Source organism: Merops nubicus, unplaced genomic scaffold, assembly GCF_000691845.1.
Source record: "Merops nubicus isolate BGI_N331 unplaced genomic scaffold, ASM69184v1 scaffold23662, whole genome shotgun sequence".
Taxonomy (NCBI): domain Eukaryota; kingdom Metazoa; phylum Chordata; class Aves; order Coraciiformes; family Meropidae; genus Merops; species Merops nubicus.
This window is the reverse complement of record NW_008595944.1, coordinates 1,924-23,246: the sequence shown is the minus strand read 5'-3', so window position 1 is coordinate 23,246 and position 21,323 is coordinate 1,924. Positions and strand designations below refer to the sequence as shown.

At 36.2% G+C, this 21,323-nt stretch overlaps 1 protein-coding gene across 1 annotated transcript in view; it reads right to left on the bottom strand.

The window, feature by feature from the left end:
* Positions 1-20,983, bottom strand: part of CPEB2 (cytoplasmic polyadenylation element binding protein 2) — a gene marked incomplete at its 5' end in the record, with an annotated part of 47,565 nt that extends 26,582 nt beyond the window's left edge. The window contains 3 exons of the mRNA XM_008936244.1: positions 438-488; positions 9,008-9,098; positions 20,705-20,983. Of these exons, the coding sequence (XP_008934492.1) occupies positions 438-488; positions 9,008-9,098; positions 20,705-20,983 (421 nt within the window). The remainder of the gene's footprint in view (positions 1-437; positions 489-9,007; positions 9,099-20,704) is intronic.
* Between the last annotated feature and the right edge of the window lie 340 nt (positions 20,984-21,323).

Sequence of the window (21,323 nt, the reverse complement as noted above, 5' to 3'; positions counted from 1 at the left end):
CCAGTTCCAAACGCCCCAGAAAAATAAAATGTTATTTCACATAAAAGTAATCAAATTATCTAATTAATCCTTAATTTATACAAGAAAGAAAAACATGCCTTTGCATGCTTTTCTGGCCTTATTTTTCTAATTCCTGTTTCGGTGTAACAGAATTCTAGTAGATCTTTGGAGAACATAACCACTGGTTTGCTTGAGAACAAAAAAGAACAGTGCATCATTATGAGCATTTCAGGTTTCAAATAAGCTAGATATAATGAAAGGCTGCGGCAAGATTAGCTCTTGCCATTCAACTCTCAAAAATGGCAACAGTCCTTTCTGTGTTGAATACTAGAGGCAAGTAATTCAATAACAGAATATAATGGTATAATTTTATGCCAACATGTCAGATTTAAGCTAAGCTAGAGATAATTAGAAACTGTTACAAGATTAGCACTTACCATTTAACATCAGAAGATTGTCAGTCCCTGGGTGTGGATAACTCAAGCGACCTTAAAGGGAACAGAAACCAAAGAACAAAACAAAAGCAGAGGTTTTAGCTACTACGCTAGAAAAAAAAATAATGAAAAATCACTGCTTAGAATTTAAATATAAACTATATTTCCAGTTTGCCTAAGGGAAGTAAAGAGCTAATATTTAACTCCAAGCACATTAACCAACAATAACCTTGACCCAAGTTAAAGCTGACAAGAACAGACTTCTTAACCTTAATTCTCTGGTCATAAGATCTGCAATGTGCTTTGGGATCAGCTCCAATAGGATAAAGCCACTTTTTGTTTCATGACACCCAGAAATAGTGCTGACTGCTTTAGTCTTCTCTTTCATAGTGACTATGAATAACTGTACCATGCACATTGCTTAACAGAGTTGCATTTCTACAGTTTAGTGCTTTTCTACTGAATCAATTTTAGACAAATCATGTTAATAGGAATTAAGGCATTAAAATTTTATTAACCAATTTATGAGCGTATCTTGATATATTATAGGTAACCATTGTATGCAGTATTTTTCAGTAAGTCTAGCAAAAGTAGAGGACTGGTTTATCTACAGAATCCACAAAATTAAAGAACATGATAGATAACATTTTCACCATTTTATATTGAAAAAAAATTGCATGAAAACCTCCTATCCGGACATTAGATTTTTTCAAGCATTGCATTTTACTCTAGTGGTGGAAAGTTATATTTTTAATAGTTAAATGAATGGTTTAAAATACACAGATGAAATGTCTGTTCACTACAAATTAGGTTGTTTGTGTTTTTGTTTTTGTTTTTTTTTTTTTAAAGGAGATGTTTTCTGTTTCCAGGAAGCTGCAAACATACCAGCAGCACACACTGACCTAGAGAGACATTTACAATAGTTTCTGTGTTTGGAAAAAGTGTGCTTTAATGTGCAAAAAGCTACTTTTCCATCTATCTTGCTATTCAAACACTCTTGCTGCTTATAATTGGTAAGTATATACACAAAAATCTGTAACTTAAACATCTAAATATTTTGGAGAAAATGAGAATTTTATGAAGGTGTAAAGAAGAATACAGTCTGGAAACAATGGGTGTTTAGAACTCACACAGGTTTGAAGGGGAACATAAACGCAGATGGCTTGCAAGATGTAAGTATTAATAAGACACATCATACCCTAATAAGGCTCACTCTTTCTAAAAAGAGACAGAGGGGAAAAAAGGGGGAAAAAAAAGAAAAAAACAAATCAGCAATCTATATATTAGGGTTGTCTAACAATTCCAATCATAGCTTTTTTTTTCCCCTAGTGTTGGTAAGCCTGTGTGCTGAACAGTAAGACTGGAAATTTCTTGCAACAGTAGTTCTGTATCCCAAGGGACACTTCTAGGGTTAAATAAAAAAACCTTGCTGCTGAAAATATGTAATTACGTTTAAGTTTTTCTCTTCCCCTTTAAGAAACCAGTATGATAATTTTTTTTCCAAAACATACAGGAAAAAAACATACATTATGAACTCTTACATTCAAAACTTCAAAAGAGCAAGATGAAGATAATTTAGGATATTTTATTCAGCCTTATTATTTGCAAGCATTCTGGCAAAAAGATTTTTACACAGTCATGTGCTGTTATTTTTCCCATGGATTTCATCGTTATAAGAACGGATGGTTTCAGAACACCTGCAGAGTAGGTGCTATCTGATTTGGGAGTTGAAAGTACGGAGACAGCAGTGAAGGGCAAGGGCAGCCTCCTGGAAAAGAGCAGAGGAATGCCACCCAAAAGGACTCTGCTGTCTTCTCTAACTTCCAAGAGAATTTCTGAGCAGGCTTAGGCACAATGATAAACAAAAATCTTTGTAAGAGCCTCTGTCTTCACATTTATCTTCAAGATGTCCAGCTATAACATGGAAGACATTTTTTCTCTCATGCTGAACATTTACCTAACGTTTCTTGGAACTATAAATATTGTGCACTTGTAGCAATGCATGCTGGTATAATAGGAAAAGAACTAGGAACAAGGCATTCTTAAATTGCAGTCTGGGACCTGCCACTGGTTTGCTCAGCCTGGTGTCTAACAAGTCACTGCTTCACTTCTTAGTTCTTCATTCTATAAAGGTAATACTCATTTGCCTAACAGCAAGGAATTTAAAAGATTTACAGTTACTGTTCATATAGAGTGCTATAGAAATACTTGCAACAATATGAGCTCTTTCTTGCAAATCAGAATGCTGTATCTATCTGGGATAACAATAGGAATTGTGAGAAATTATCTTGCCACGGACTAAAGTAGGTTCAAGACTAGTCCTTCTCCCTGTCTGTATATATTTATGTTCTTTTCCTATTCAGCAAGGGAGACAAAAGATACTTTTTTCCCCCTCTGTAGTTGCTACAGAAAAAGATCAGCTTTAAGGCCTAGTAGGAGAGAGAAGCCCACCAGTGTTAACTCCCAGAGAGGAAAACTGATTTAGAAGATAGGACATTCTGGGTACAACTCAACTTTTGCAGTCTTTTGCCTCTTCCCCCTCTAGCTTCACAAGTAAACTGCAGCTGAAACATGGTTTACATGATTATTTAAATGAAATCATACTTAGTACTATGTACGCATTTTGTATTACTGCATTCTGGTGAACTTAATACTTATGTTTACTACCTTGTCTAGTACTTGGGACTTAACCTTAAAATAAATTTTGACACAGAAGGTTCCTTTTTTCAAAATACAATGACTGCTATTTGATACATTAACTTAGGTTCTTATTCCTCAGATTAACCTCTTGAAGCAAAATGTAGTGTTTCTAGGGTGTCCACATGAATTTAATGATGCACAAATTCAGAATGCTTCATTCCCTGGAACTGCATACACGATCAGCCTTATACAAAGCTCAGATTACACTATTTTTTTAACAGATCATTCTAGTTAAATGGAGATACACAATATTAAACGTCATCTAAAATAGCAGTATATAAAATACAGAAGATGGGTGCACTATCTTATAACAATTTACCTTGCTTCTATCACATATTCCTTTCAGTCAGCTATTTTCACTGCATGGTGTTCGATGCATTTAGAAAACCTTAAATGTACCATTTTAAGAACTGCCTTCACCACAGATCCCACCTAATCCCATCTGACTTCCATGTCAGTCATCTAGAATCGTAGAAACCCCTCAATAGATATTCTAGCAATTCCAGTGGCCTCCATCTGCTTAAGAAAGTAATTTGAGTAATATATAAAATGCAAGTAATATATAAAACTAGGAAGTTTAAATCAACTACAAATTAGAAAATATTTAATATTTAAATAATAGAGCTGCTCTGTTCCTGAGAAATGAAAAGTAATCACTTCACTGGCTATCTACAGAACTTAGCTCTAAAGCATCCAAAATTAGTAACGGGTTGCTGCCTGGAACAAATACAATGCCTAATATTACAGCACTGTATCACAGTCTCATGTTACAGAAATTTTCACTGTGCAAACCTGAACTTGCAACTTTACCATGTTACTGCTAATGAGTAGTTCTCATACAGTAGGACTAATTTCAAAATAGTATTGCTGTGGAGAAGCAGGTATGTTTGACATTTCTTATGCAACTAGAGTTCTATTAAATGTACCCCCCTCTTCCATATCTAAATGTGATTAAGGTTCACAGAACCGCCTGATCTCAGTTTCTCACAGTGTATTCTTCTGAAAGGACAGCAAAAACCAAAAAGCTTGTAAATAGATTTTAGTGGGCCAGTCTCTCCAGTAAATCCAGTTAAAGGTCTTCCTAATCCAAACCATGAGAAAAGAGTAACAAATTTAGTGTTAGCCACATTTCTGTAATATCACATTACTAATATGGCAATGAAAATTTAAATGTTCCTGTAAGCTTTTTTTTCTGAGCATACAGATATAGTAGTTCTTACTAATTTTTCATTTCAAAGCATATGAATATCTACTTTCTGGAAATGCATACTTTCTGTTCCTATTTAAACAGTTAAATTGGGATAGATTTAAGTGTAATGACTGCGTTAAACACTGCTGACTCAGTTTCACAAATTGGGTATTTCATATTTATTCCATCCTCTTTTTTTTAAATAAGTCTGAAGTGGTTAAAGACTAAGAATCACAAATTCCTTTCCTACCTTTTTTCAAGAGATCTCCTGACTGGAAGAAAAAAACCTTCCGAGTCAAGTTTTTTCCCAAACTACTTTAACAGACCGGTGAATGGCTGACGCTTGCAGCAGTTTCAGACAGCTCAGTTTTTGAATCAGTGTCGTTAGGACAACAGCACAAAACCATGTTTGGACAACACCTAGTTACAGAAAGCTCTTAGATACTACACTTCTGAACGCTTGCGTAAGAATTATATAAGTCATAACAAGGCCAAATCTGTTGTTCTCTGATAGTTGATCTATTCAGGCAAATCAGTCTACCAGTCTTAAATGTCTTCTTTTATCACAAAGTTTCTGCGACAAAGAGGAAACTACCTATATGTACAGTTACAAAGCTTTTTATATGACAAGAGCGAAGTTTTTCCTTCAGTATATTTTTGTTCAGCCTCAGAAACTCTTCTCTGCCTGCAATTTGAATTACTCTGGGAAGCAATGGTGTCACTTTAAACCTTAGAGCTTCAGACTGCAAACTATAACCTAAATTTCTTTGAAAACTGAAGTTACCATATGCAAAGAAATAAAGTGTTCTTAATGGTGTCACTGAGTCAGCAATGCTTTTAACTTCTCCAAGTGTGTGCCAGGAGGTAGCTGAAAAGCTTAACTAAACCAATTTAAAGGAAAAAACAAAACGAAGAAAAAGCAACATAAACTTCTAAAGTGCATCACAGCTATTTTTCCCCACAGGTAAGCCATACATATTCCATGGAAAATATAACCATAGTCTGTTTTAGCCCAAATGTATTTGCTATCCTCTTTGAGATGTCTAGCTTTCTACATCTTGTCATCAAGAAGCATTGGTATTTGGGTGAGGAGAAGGGAAAAAAAAATACAAGTGCACAAGAGATATGTCTGGAAATGAACTACATCACCAACTCTCTTGTATTTCAGGCTATCAGTATTGTAATTCTGTCAAAATAGTTTTAAGGGCTGTTAAAAGAATAAAGAGTGCATTTAAGAACGATAATGTAAAAATGAATTAATGTATTTTAACTTCTTTTAACTTTAACTTCAGTTTATATTCCATTGATTGGATAGGATAATCTTAAACATTAATGTCTTATGGTGACATGCATTTCAAGAAAGCTGCATTGGAAAGATTAGTTTTAGTATAATCAATATTTCTGCTGCAATGACTAGTGAAGTCAAGTACCTATTCTCTATTAGCCTACCTTTAAAAAAAGTCTTCTTGAAAACTACAAATTACATCTTTTGATCATGTCTGTAGCAATGACTGAACTTCGTATATGTGAAGATGAACCTGTGCATCTATAAACAGCTTTTTGGCAGGCCTAAACTTAGCTTTCAGTGAATCATATTTGAAATAAACTTGAAAAAACTTTATGAAAGTGAGAGGTGAAATTTTACTTCTAAAATGGATCTTGAAATGCATAGATTAAGCTGTGGGCTAGTACACACACTGTCTGTTCTGCATTGTGCAAAACCTGAGACAAGATGCTTAGTCAGACTCCAGATATTGTAAGCAGCTAAATCTGAAACACGTGCTTAAAATTCCAGAGACTTCATTTTACTGCTGTGGTCAGATATAAAAGATGCATTGTTGCAGTGCACTTAGATTCACTTCAAAACTTGTAACTAAATAATATTTTGTGACTAGAGAATATTCTTATGACAATGAAGTACTTTATATATCAATAAGTAACAATAACATCCCAAATCATGTGCATTCTGCAAGCAAATATGATGGGTTCTTAATTGAATGCCAGATTTTCTGTGGTGAGAAGCCACAGAAACTGAAATGACAAAATTAGTGTTTCATGGTTTGCAGAAAAATAAAAAAGTTGCTAGGAAATTACAGACATGCCAACTAATGGTGACTGAACAGAAGATGGGTAGAGAGGAATTAAAAGGTTATTCTAGGATGTGATCTCTTTCCATTTTCAGGCAGCAAGAAACATTTCTCATGTGTAACTGCTAATAACGTAGCTGTTTCAGCTGAAATAATAACTTCCAATGAGAAAAAAATCTTAATTTAAATAACAGCACACAATTACTCTATTTAAATTCAGTTAGTGTGTGCACTTTTCTCTGGCACTCAAACAAAAAAAGGATTTCCTTTGAATTCATCACTACCTATGGCTTCCATCTGTTTAAGTTCAATCATAAAACTTAGCACTTTTATGTTTAACATAAAATTTAACACTGCAAGAATATGATGGTGAAACTGTTAAAAAAAAAAAAATCTATTAACTGTAGACTGAAACCATATACTCATGTCCCTAGAAAGCACAGAATAACTTACTGAGTTTTTGTAAAGGGTCTAGGTATAAATCCAATTAACTTTACAATGTTACACGTTTTGTCTTATTCTCACTGAAAAATTATTATTGGAAAGACAATTTTAGTCTACTGTAACATAATGAAATATGAAGAGATTAAAAATAAAAATGGGTCTTTTCTGTGATTGCTGAAGTTTTTTTCTGCATTATAAAGCCAAAATGAAAATGGTGAGATTGTAGGGGGAACAGAGCAACCATTTCCATCTGGCATGTCAACGTGCATGGAAAAAGTGAAGAAACCAACCGGTTTTTAAGAATGTCAGAGGTGCCCATGACAGTATACTGCAATAGAAGGTCTGCATTCTCTAACTGTATGCCTAAGAGTAGCTTTAGCTTTTAATATCCCTCCTGGTGGTAGATTCGGGTTCAGATAACCAAAGAACAACTAGTCACCACCTGGGCGTGACAAACTGAAGCACCAATGCACTGAAACAAGGATGATCTACCTAGCTAACTTGTCTTTGGTGACATATGCATGCTTTTGTCCATAGCAGTTACCACCTGAATCTTGTGAACAGTTACCCAACTCTTTTAAGTTACTAAGTAACGTTTTGTAAACATGCAGAATACACAGATATTGAATTTAATAATAGTCTTAAATGATAAAACTGTTAAAACTGGAATGAATTCTCTGTAGGCAGTAAGAAACGAGATCAGATTTAAGAACATGTAAGAAAATTTAACTTCCACTCTAAAGAAGATGAAAATTAACTGGCTAACTAAATACTACCTACTTACTGATGCTTTGTAGAGATTTTGGCTTGAAAAAAACCCTACAAACTTTTGGCTTTACGCTGTATATCTTACAATACTGTTATTTTTTTTCTTTGTTACCGGAATAAATTTTTGTTTTCGGACTAATCTATCTATCTATCTATCTATCTATATCTGGTCTCAACACTGATTATTGAGCGCAGTGAGGGGCTTCGACTTGTTTTCCCCTGGGAGGCGAGTGCCACGTGGGCGTCTCGGCCTCAGTCCTTTTTTTCCTAATTAAAGTCACAAACGGCCTGAGCCGGTGCCCCTTCGGTACCAGTTTGTGACACATGCTATCTGAATATTTCAGGTCTTCAAACTGATTACAGATCTTAAGAGAAGCATGAACAGACTCGAGCAAAGAGTCTTTCAGATTAGGAGAACATCGACCCTCATATGCCAATGTAATATTGGAGCCTCTAGAAATGGAGAATGGGTGGGAGTAAATGGCATAAAAAGGAAAATTTTTTTTCAATTGCTTCAACACAGAGACTTTATTTTAGCTAAGCAAGCCTGAAGTTTCAGATAATTTTAAAGTTCGTGTTAGTCTAATTATAATACCACAAATTAAGTAACATTTGATTAGGCCAAGTAAAATGGCTTGGGCTCCCTGCCCCAAAGTTCAACAAGTAAATACCTCTTAAGTATGGAAAAACAGAATTTGAAAGAGTGAGTTAATGTACAGTGAATAGAGGAGTTAAAATCAAAGCCCATAAATATTAGCTATATGCTTACTGCTGTGACAAATGATTTGAACAGATCCCAGCAGGTTAAGAGCCCAGGGTAAGAGGAACCAGCTTTCTAAAGCCAAGGCTATTTCTGGACTTCCTCAGACAAACTGGACAATTAAATGCATTATTATCCTCCACGAGCTTTCAAAAAAAATATTTGAAAGGAAAAAAACCTGCATTTATCAGTGGACTTAATTTTCTTCTCAGCTTCCACTGCAAAGAAAGGGAAAATTAAGAGGCCAACACGTTAGCGGTTTGATTCCCCTCACACGCCCTTTTGGCTCCCTTTAACAGGACAGTGCATGTTTACAAACTCAGGCAGGATTTCCTAGAGCAGACAAATAATTTTCAAATAAAACTATGAATATCTTGTTAGAAAGGAGGGAAGTATGGGGGTAAGAGGGAGAAAAATCTCTGAAGACACTAAAGCTGAAGTTTTATAAAACCACTGTAAACAAATGTTTTCAATACAATACAGCTTGAGTTGATCTTTCATGTGACCTCAAAAAATAATTCATTCACTGTTTTAATATGAAGCTAGAATCTAAATTAGCAATCAGTATTAATTCAAATATGCAGAATGGATGACCCTTTTTTCTTAATTTAGCATAGCAACATACCTTTAAGTGGATCATGCTCTGCTCTCATAATGTCAATAAGGGAGTTTTCCAAAGAGTGCATATTCAGACTGTCATACATTCTATTTCGATCCTAAAAGAGAACAAAATCCTTAGTATTGGAATACAAGTTCTATACTTTTTAACAGGAAACGTGATAGACAAAGGTGACTTCTAAGGCTGTACACTAAGACACTATGGAGAAGGACAACAATAAAAAAGCTCAAGATACCCAAATTTATTAACAGTAAGTTAAATAGCATCCAAATATAAAATTAGAGATGCATTATGAAGAACTTCTGCATATGCATTTTGATAGCCTCTGATTGCCTGTTTCTTTCTGAAGAACTGCTTGAATCAGTCCTCGTGATCCACAGCAGATTTAAGCATTAGGCTGTTTAATGAAGGAGACTAATGTCTGTAACAGCTCAATTTCATTTCATGCAGAAGTTAAATAGTGAGTAAGGTGGGGAACTACAGGACAAGAAGGGCAGTCACCTTATATGAATGAGAGCATTTTCTTGGTACTTGTCTAAGTACATTATATGGGCCCTCAGACCCCTGCTGAGACTGTACTTCTGGCTTCTGAGTGATTAATCTGAGACCCTTTGCTCACAGAGACTTGAGTTACAAATGGTCAGCACTAAATGGTTAAAGGTTGGAAAATTAAAGCTAAACTACAGAAGTAAAATGTTATAAAGCTTACTGATAGATTATCAGTCTTACAGAGAACACTTTTTTTGCACGTGAAGATTAAGAAGGGTTACCATGATGTCTTGTAAATATTTTTACTGAAAGTAATAAAAGTTATTGTAATAAATCATAAGTGTTTTCACTGATTTTATGTTCAACAAAGACATTTTCTCCCATGTTTTCTAATACACCCAAGTTACAGAGAGAAAAAAGGTGACTTCTCACTTCCTCAGTCTTTCTGGACTACCTTCAGAGACTGAAAACAATTTGCATAAAACCTTAATCCCTTCTACTTGCAAAGCTTCTTGGTGGACTGTATGGCACTTGTAGGAAACTTGTAATTATTCCTTAATTTTACTGTTGTCTTCTCTCTGGTTGCACAGGAATAATTCAACAGGAGTAGGATGAAATACACCACACACAACCCATGACCACTAAAATTCACTAAAGATGCAGCTATTCACTTAGTACATGTAGAACAGGGACAGAAGGTATCTGAGCCACGCTCACATCTTTCCGTGACAGTTCAGCATGTAACAGACTAATTTCAAACTATGTCCCTCAGCAAGCAGGTATTACTCATGTATGGGGGGAGAAAAAGCAAGCTTCAAAACAGATGTTTTCTATGAGTAGGACTGTGAATTTAGCAACACTTTTGCAAAACAAGACATGACAAAACTAAGATCTTACTTTCGTCTTTCTTATAAAGTTTAGTCAACTTGATACAACATTGAGATGAAGAGGGAAAAGCCTTTTTTTCAGCTCTCATGAACAACTATAAAGAGCAATGGCTTCCTGTTGGTTATGTGACCTGTTACATTCATTTTTTCAGATCCTTTATTTTCTTTTTTTTGGAAGCCCTTAGATAATTTTAATGATAAATTTAAAAAGTAGGTTTCTCTTGTCTCCTGTATGTCCCAGACCAACGCCATTGAGACTTTGCAAGGTGATCTTCAAACCAGCTTGAGTGCCAACAAGTCACCAGCACTATTTTTTGTTCACAGCAACCTTCTTTTGGGACTGTTTGGCCTTCATTCAGTTCTCTGGTTGTCCTGAGAAGCAGCAGACTGAAATGGAAGTGACTAATTTGCTTCCATGCCCTTGCAGGTTTGTTTCTCAATAGCACAACGAAAAGAACCTGCTTACCATAGCAAATTTGCTTTCTATAGAAGGTGTGAGGAGTGACAAAGCTGGATCTGCTCCCCTCTGTCGCCTAGCATCCTGAAGGTATCTCATCAGTTTTTTTATCTTAAATTCAGCTGAAGTCAGCACTTGGGAGGTAGTAAGTGCTCTTGCAAAAACCAATGCTGAATAAACAGAAAACATGTTCTGCTACCTCTGTAGCTAACAAGGGAAAAGAACTAGTATTGATAAAAACTGGACTAAACTGTGTGACACATCTTTGTTACAGGCTCATTAAATAAGATTTTCTTATTTATTTTTTGATAACTCCTATACATATATGTTGAGATAACACCTGACTATCTGGCAAATGGACACCACTCTAAATTTAACTTTGCTCTGGAAACCAGAAAAGTAAAACACATAACATGTATTTGTGATTCATCCGTGAACTGCTCCACTGGCTGACATGCTGCAATGATCCTAACTTCACCCTTGCATCATTCTGGTTTGCAAGTTCTGTATATCCAAAGTGAAAGGTCTTGCACTGCTGGAAGCAGAAGAAATAATCTTTTCCCAACCCCTTTACACTTTGCAAAGTCATGTCTACAAAGCTATTAAAAGGGGGTGTGGTGTGGGTTTCTTTGAATTGTATGACTTAATTTCTGGAAGTGGAAACATGCAATAAGCATGCACTGTATAAAATGAAAAATGTTGTGAATAAAGTAACACAGGATTTAAATATGGGAATTGTGTTCTGCTCTCTCACTACCCACATCACGCTATCCATTTGTGAACTTGGGTCACAGTCACATGATAGTGCTCCAAATTTTTAACATCTATTCCAGTTCACACTGATGAATGACATACTACATAGCAACAATATCTGAAATTTAACTATCTCAAACGGAGTGAATAATTCTCTGGGTACAAGGTTCATTTTAAACCTTTGTGTAACTAGGCTTTAGAATGCTACAACACTGCTTTGTGCTCCCCAAATACATATATATCGTTAATAAGCACAGTTATCATCTAAGTGAATATGAAGTTTTCATTTCAAAGCAAAACGTAAAGGTCATTAAATAATGTAGGCCACATCAGCAAAGATTTTCTGGAAAGTTCTGCTGTAGAAAATCCACAACGGTTTGAACAAGTACAGTTCTACTATAGCATGCTCCATTCAATCAGAAAACTTCCACTGTGATTTTCCTCGCTCTTTGGGACAAGCATGGAAACTACTACCATGGAATATGATGGGTTTAGACAGTTTTCCATGCACATGGAAATAGTCCTAATTCTTGGGATTATCGTTAGTTTCATTATTTCAACACGGCTGATAATCAGTTATCTTCTAAAACAACCAGGAACTTCCTTTAAAGCAACACTGAAATAGTTTGAACTCCTGAAACTATTTCCATGTTGCTTTAAATGAAATTTCAGGTTCTTTCAGAAGATAACTGATTATCAACCATGTTGAAATAATGAAACTAAAGATAATCAGTAGTACAAAGGCATTAGTATGTAAGTGTATACGTTAAAACAAGTTTTGTATCATCCCGACTCCAAAAGCCCCTTTGTGTAGGCTGAATTCCTGTAAAATATTTTGCATATCCCTCACCTCTGTGGCTCATCAGCCCTGTGCTAAGAAGCATGTGAACTCTTGCTGTGTCAGAAGGTCCATATCTCCGTGGAATGTCACAACATAATGCTGATTTTTTTTCCCCAGAGCCAATAGTTAACCTCCCTCAAGCACTACAAATTCTCACAGTCACTTCTTAATTCTTTTTAACTGCATAAATATTTGAATCCTGTGTGACCTACACTTTCATACCAGAATCAAACCTGCATTCATACACAGCAGCACTGAAAACGTGGTTTTGGTACAACTAGAGATTCAGAGGTGTATGGCTAAGTGACAGATTGTCATTTCTGCTTAAAGGTTAAGACTATGTAAGAAAGTTCACAGAAAAGTGGTAACTATTTCTGAATTTTTACATGCTTACACAACCTTGGTGAAGCATTGTGTCCTACCCATAGATACAGTCAGTTGTACAAGGACTTCTTGACAACGTCACACAGAACACATCTGCAGAGTGCACATTTCAGAAGTTCTCTCCCAATACATCTAAATGTGGAATGGAGGTGAGAAGGGCAGCTTTCTCTGAACAGCAAGTTTCAACACTAAATTCTTGGACAAACCATTTTTCTTGGCACAATCTCTTTAGCGTTTCTAAATATATCCATGCAATTTATGCAAATATTATCCTGTCTGAGCATTTGCAGAAACTCTGTGGAGTTATATCTCAAAGCTTATATATTGTCATTTACACATAAAGCAAATATAAGGACAAGAGCTGTTAAATTGAATACAATTTTGCTAATCTTTAACTGCAAACACTAAAAATAGATGCTCATAGTTAAGAAATTAAACTATTTTGATTTTGGATTCATGCTTTACACTACTGATCTGCAGGACTACTTGAAGTAAAAAATTAGACTTCTAATATAGGAACTAAGTTCAGTAAACATAAATATCTTTAAAATATGCTTCTACATACATCCGTTCATTTTTTAAAGAAATGCAGCACCATCTGAGGGGGGCTGGAAACAAAAGTCATAAAACTTCTAGTCAGTACAGTTTTAGCTGGCTGCAAAAAACACTGTAGTTTTGATGTGACTGAATTAACTAAATTTTAAAAGCTCAACTAAAGAAACTTTTAAAAAATAAATTAAAATGCAAATGAGTTCCATTTTTTCACCTTAAAAACTGTCCTGAATAAAAATGGGTTCTAAGAGTAGGAAATCGCAGCTGGTTTAGCAATACTCACAGATTTGAAGTAGCTGAACATAGTATTCTGTGTTAATTATTAGTTTATCACTGCTAACATTAAGTAAATTATATTTTCAAAAATACCACTTTTATAGCATCTAAACTTCAAGTCACTCTCATTTTAATGAAGATATTAATCACAATGAAGATATAAGCCCCTTATTGAAACCGTAACTAGAGTAAATAAGAAACTTAATATGACAACTACAATTTTAGCTCCATTTAAAAAAAACAAGGAGGAGGGCTGAAAGCAGAGACATGAAATTGCTTGGTTATTTTCCATGGTGTCATTAGTGGTAAAGATGAACTATAATACTTGGTAGACATCTGTGATGGGTCAGCCTGACAGCAAAAGTGTTTTACAGTGAAAACAACACAATCAGCAGTGTAATCTAGCTAAATTGAGCCTAAAATGCACCAAGAACAGGTCCTGTGCAAAGACACACCTACTTCCCAACTACACAAACATTTACAGACAAAAATCCCAATAGCTTGTGCAGTATCCATACTAGAGTACTTTAGCTCAAGAATATACATTCATAAACTGGAAAGAAACTAGACATATTATGGAGCTGAGTAAAGGCTTGGCAGGATTGACTTATGAGGCAAATCTAGAAGATTTATATATTAATATCTAAAAAAAAATAACTGAACAATTAAGACATGACTGCTTATGGCTTAGAAAGGCACACACTTTGCTGGATAAAAACTGCCTGGATGGCTGGGCCCAACGAGTGGTGGTGAATGGAGCTCAAACCAGTTGGTGGCTGGTCACAAGTGGGGTTCCCCAGGGCTCAGTACTGGTGGCAGTTAGGTTTAATATTGGTATCAGTGATCTGGACATGGGGACTGAGGGCACTCTCAGCAAGTTTACAGACTACACCAAGTTTGGTGGGTGTGTTGATCTGCTTGAAGGTAGTGAGGCTCTACAGAGGGATCTGGACAGGCTGGATCAATAGGCCAAGTTTAACTGTATAGGGTTCAACAAGGCCAAGTGCCAGGTCCTGTGCTGGCGTCAAAACAACTCCAGGAAACACTACAGGTTTGGCAAGAGTGGCTGGAAAGCTGCCCAGAAGAGGGCAAGGCAGCCTTTTTGGCCACCTGGGCACACTGCCAGTTCATACTCCATCAGCAACTCAGGGAACTCAGGGTGTTGGTCAGCAGCTGGTTGAATATGAACTGGCAGGGTATCCAGGTGGCCAAGGAGGCCAACGGCTTGCCAGCTCCTATTAGGAACAAAGTGGCTAGCAGGACTGTGGAAGCAATTTGCCCCATAAGCTGAGCACTGGTGAGACCACAACTGGAATATTGTGTTCAGTTTTGGGCCCCTCACTACAAGAATGACACTGGGGTGCTGAAGTGTGTCCACAGAAGGGCAGTAAAGCTGGTAAAGGGTCTAGAGAACATCTTAAGGGGAGCAGCTGAGGAAACTGGGGTTGTTTAGCCTGGAGAAAAGGAGTATTACGGGAGACCTTATTGCTCTCTACAGCTACCTTAAAGGAAGTTGTAGCAAGGTGGGGGTCAGTCTCTTCTCTTAAGAAACAAGTGAGAGGATAAGAGGAAATGGCCTCTAGTTGTGCTAATGGAGGTTTAGTTTGGATATTAGGAAAGATTTCTTCACAGAAATGGTTGTGAAGTGTTGGCCCAGGCTGCCAAGGGAAGTGTTGGAGTCACCATCCTGGAGCTATTTAAAGGACACAGACATGGTGCTTAGGGCCATGGTTTAGTGGTGGACTTGGCAGTCTCAGGTTAATTGTGGGACTTAATGATCTTAAACATCTCTTTTGGCCAAAATGATTCTATGATTTTAAGGAAAAGTTGTTATTCAAGTTCTCCGTACTTTTTTTGTTTGTTTGTTTTTTTTCCCCTTTCCCTTCTTCTTCCCTCTCTTTACACCTCCTATCTAGAAATATCTGTAGTCTTGAGTACTTAAATGCAAATACATATGATCACACAGTAAATGTACTTTTGGATGGACCTTGGGTTGGCAAACACTCATTTTACCTTGGGGAGGAACCATGCTTGGGCAGGCAGAATGAGATGAGATACACTACTTAGTGTATATATCATTGCTATACTGTCACAGCTTCTAAATATTTTGTTGAATTTTTCTAAATCTAGCTGTATAACTGCAGCAAATTTTAACAGTAGGAGAGAATTCTTAGTTCATAAAAAGTCAAAAACATTTGCTTAGTAAGCTACAAGCTTTCTGCTAACTGATTCCTTTGAGTTGTTCATCTGTGCAGCTCCTAATACTGTTTATTGGGATGAAGGTGATGATCCTGAAGTTATAAAGTATGGCAGTAGAACATTTTCTGCAGTTAAGGATGTCCCCAGTACAGTCCTCAGACTCAAATAGCTGGGTTTGTGTTATTTAATCAGCACCAGGGAATCAATCTACTGCATTAAAAGTCTTGAAGACACTGTTCTGTAGCAGGTGTTGCCTTGGTAAAAACGAACTGATTAAGCCTGGCTTATAAATCAGTGTTTGGACAATTACAGTAGCCTGAAGACTAAAAGAACTTGGCAACTAGATACCACCAACACCTTCAAGTTTAACATGAGCTGCCAAACATTCAGCACTTCTGAAGAAATAGGCCATCTATTTAGGAGTCTAAGCATGGCATTAAGAACCCAACTTTAGCAACTTGCTCATCATCTAATATTGACTGATATCTGTATCATTTAGATTAGCCATTTAAACTATACCAAAACTGTCATAGTGAGGATCTGAAACCCTCTGAAGGGAAACAACCGTGACAGATGCAACATGACAGCAGTTTAAATTAAATATCTGAAACTAACATTTTGACTTCAGTCTTAAAACTCATTTAGCTTTGCAAGTGTTTTGTTTTCTTTGAAAACTTAAGAATATTTGAAAAAAAAAAAATAGAAAAAGAAAAACCTACATCTGTGCGAGATGGTACCTAGCCATACAAATCCCCATCTGGAGAGCCATGTTCAAATGTAGAACAACAAAGCTCAGCATTTAGGGCCACGAACATTACATGTACTGTTCGTTTGAACAAACAGGAAGGACAAATCAAGGTGAAAAACATTCAGACATGCAGTGTATTTCCTCAACTCAAAAAAGACACAGAAACTAAATTCATATTCATAGAACGCTTTTACTAGAATGAAAATAGTGAAATACTGAAATGTGTAACACTGATGTGAATTATTAAACTGTTATAACAGTTTAGTGAGTTTATTTGCAAGATATTAAGAAACATTAAGCTTGCAATCAAAATAGGACTAGCAGATACTGCAATTTAAAAAAACACAAATGGTTATTTTCCTCATCCAAGGAATATAAATGAAAAAAAATGAATATACAAAAAGGCTGATTTCTGTGCTTGCGTTTTGGCTACAGAAATGACTAAAGCATTAAAAAAAAAACCTAAACAAAACAGTCCCTAATTTTTGAAATATATTTTTAGCTTTGCACTGTATTTTTTTTTTTTTGTACTTTAGATCAGGGAATAAGGGAGAATATTCATATTGTCTAACTCCATGACATGCCACCTAAGTGCCTAAACTGGACTCCCAGGGGCTATATAAGGTCAGTGGAGCCAGGTATGTTCTTCCAGAGAATTAGATTATCTAAGTAAGGAGCCTAGATTCTCTCTACGGAGAGAGAAATAGGCTCCTCAATTAAATGCTTAAGTTAGATGGTGTGAATACCTGACAAGATTTCTAATTGTTCCTTAATGATTCTGGTACAAGGCAGCAATCCTTCCCATACAAGAGCAGCTATAATGCTGCAAGCAGTGTGGCAGAACTTAAAACTTGTAGACATAATTTTGTCTATGGAAAAAAAATCCTTTAATTGATGTAGTTTGTGTTATCTTAAAAACTTGAAGGCGAAGAAAAGCTTCTTACAGTGAGTCACATTAGTAGAACTTGGCTATTGGCTTAATTTGCTCACGTTTAGATCAGTGTTGCTACGATGTTTCCCTACTTTTTATTTAAAAACAAAACAAGAATTCGCAAACTTTGGAAAATTCCCCAAGAGATGGCCTTTCTAACTGCTGTAAGCAAAAGCAGCTTGGCTGTAACTAATGTAACCACTGTGAATCTAACCACATAGGATATGTTTCAGCTTTAACTATAAAGTACAGAAAATCTCTTTTCATCCCTTTAAGTAATACACAATTACTTATTCAGTTATCACCAATGACATTCATTGTCACTGGTATATTAATGCCAAGAAAACATCTCCATCAGAATTGGTGTCTCTGCTGGGGACTGTTCATCAATGCAAACACCAAAGAATAAAGACGTTACATGGAAATGAAAAGCTTTGAGGTTGTGTATGACTCCTCTGATGTATCTTGTTTGCACCAGGTACATGTTTTAGAGAAACTGTATAAGCAGCTGACGCCGCGGAATGCCATTCGGACTTGGCAAAACATATACAGCATTTTAAAAAATAGAACATTAATGATCTGCAGAAAGTTAGTCAGTGAAGACACTGGCCTTTCTAAGCTGTTTTCATTTGCTAAGCTTCAGCTAGCTAAAGTTCAGAGGAGAGGTGCTTTGTGCCCTGCCATAGAAAGTGATTACTGCAGTTAAAACGAAGATGCGTGACAATGCAGAAAAGTGTTCTGCAGATCTGAGTGATGCAGAGTGTACTCAACGTGCACATCAAGATGTGTTGCTCTGTGGAAGCTTGGAAGATATGTAACTTCTACGTACACATAAATGACTTGTGCCAAACTCTCCAAATGGCACACATTTAATTACTGCTATTTTTTTAGTATCTTCTGAAATCGCTACTGTATCTTTAAGAATCCTCAATCTAAATACTTCAGCCTTTTATGGAAGGAGACAAGCAGAGTACAAATTAGCAAGACGGGTGTTTGACAGCGTCGTCTGCTGAAAAGAAGCATGAGCTCCACGCTCTATTTAACTTCTTCATTATGACTTGCAAAATATAACAGTCATCACAAGGAATTAACCACAATGATAGTGTAATAGCTGAAAAATAAGACCACTACTTCAGTGAAAGCAACTAATTTACGGAAACATCTAGTGCTTCCACAATAGTAGTAGATAACACAGCAACACTTCAAAGAGGATTATTTTTACTGTGTTCTGCAATTATGACTTCATACATGTAAGGGAGATTTAAGATCTACAGCATAAATATAGCCAAACGGGTCTATTTCATTGGTGGCTCCTCTGCTCACAGGTAAGACCAACAACAATTACGTATGCCCACCTTCTCACTTTGATACTGCCTCTTCAAAAAACCCAACAATCCCCAAATGCAAACATTCATCTGATTTATAATAAAAGTTAAACTGCAAGTTCTACCCTACTAGATAGAAACTATTTATAGCTTGAACGCACAAGGGTTTTGTTTAATCATGAGTTCATCTATATTAGATGACCACTGTGGAAGCTTCTGAAAGTTCAAAGTATTAGTCATACTGACTTCTAAGGCATATTGAACAAGTAAATATGTTCACAAGTTGAGCTTAGCTGCATATGAATTCAGATGTATATGTCACTGCAGTTTCATCACATGAGGGCATTAATATTTTTAACCCTGCTCCTCAGGTTAACATCTTCAGGAGACATTTCAGTGTTTACTTCAAACTATTCTCAGAGCCCTCCCCTGCAAAGCACTACCCATCTGTCACCTGTTTTCCTCAACAGACCAGGCTGAAAGCGCAGAATGACACCTTTTTCCCAACCTTTCCACCCTGACAAAAATTATCCAACTATGATACTCCAGCTAGCAAGGCTACTTAATGGAACAGGTCTTCAAGGTACACGCAAATATTAAGTTTGCAGGTCCAATGAACACACCTGGAGCAGAATTTAGGTATTTCCAATAGTCACCATTAGCCTCAAGAATACCAGAAGTATCAGAGTTCACCTGGATATAGTTGGGATGTGGCCTCTTGCACCAAATGGAACTCCACCAGCACAATGGTAAGAAAATAAAAACTCCAGTGGGATATCTGGACCCAGGGATCACCCTTTGGCCGCTACTACAGCTATATAGGGATTAACTTGCTAGTTGATGCAAATACAGCTGTATAGACTCAAATATGGTCATAATTATCACTAATGATTTTTTAGGTTACTCTGTATGAAACCAAAGTAAAAACTATAGCAGTCTTATATGAAGGGAAAGAAACATTCTAATTATTTTCTTTGCATATTTTCTACTTTTGCTAGAACATAGTAGCTCAGTGTAAGAAAATCCAAAGCTGACACAGGTGTAACAAAAATTAAAGAATTTACAGAATTAATTTTAAAATGCACCATTTCTAAAATAACTTGCTCAAGCTTTATTTGTAACAAAAACAACCCCACACAAAACATAAAAATTGTTACAATTTCAACTGAGATTTGGATTCAAAAATAATGTTTCTTGTTAGCAGAGACCTTTATGATTAATCAATATAGGCAGGAATGGGAAAAATAACAGGTAACTGAGGCTGGAGTTAAGTGACCTACCTAAAGTCACATAAGATGTCACTGGCTAAATTCAGGAGGTGAATCCAGATCCTTAGTTCTAAGATACACCCTCCTATTTAAAATCATAAGGCTTCCAGACAAAATGTAACAAAATTTGCTAGAATGTGGAGGAACAAAATCTCACTAACATGCACATGTCAGCCTAGAATACAAGTAAAAGATGACCATGACAGACTCGGAGCCATCTACAAAAGTAAGAAACACTATATCCGAGGACAAGCAAAAAAACCCCTCGATTTCTAATGAGATCTGTAAGAATACAAGCATTACCATAAGCAGAAAATACTTGCTGGATTAACCATATTTTGCTCTATTGCTGCATCAAGCTGCTACAGTTTCTATCCTTCTTGACTGTCAACATTCTTAATTAACTATGAGAATCATTATTTCTGAATGCTGAAAATGTTTAGATTAATTGCAATTTAGGACTAAAAATAATATAGAAATACACCATTTTCAAATCAATTATCACGGCTCTAGCCACTGTTTAATTCTCCTTTAAAATGAATGAAGCCAAAATGCTAAGCAAGACTACGAACATGTTACACAAGAGTCCTTACCTGCAAAGGAAGGAGAGTATTACTGTTGTTGTCAGTTCGGAAAACATTATCTTCAATCCACGATTTTGGTGTCAGTGATGGAGTGGAGCGAGTAAATTTAGGAGGAGCTATGACATTACCAGAAAAGGGCTTCTTCAAAGGAGAGATCTGGTTCATAGTTCCTGGAATTCCCATGTTTCCAGTTCTACGATGGTCTCTGCCATGCATTCCTCCCCAGGATATATTTCCTGTGCTCCAGCCGCTACTCTGATTGCTCCAGGGTGACTGCTTCAGGAGAGGCTAGAAAGAAAGATCCATGTATATTATTTTGAAAATACATCAATTTTTTTTTTCTACTCAAAAAACAACCAACCACCAAATAATCAATGCACAAGGATTTCTATAAACCACTCTTTCTTGATAACATGTAAATTAATTACCGAGTCAAGAAGAAAGAACAGCATCGTAAAAAAAAAAAAAAAAGTAATTCTCACTTCCCCACGTTCCCCCCCTCAAAAGACAGTACTTCTGCAAGCAGTTTAAATTATCATTTTACAAGTTGGTAGCAGTCTTTAAAGCTATGCAGTAAAACAATTCCAGGGGTGTAAAATCATTTTACAAAAACAGCCCGAGACCATTT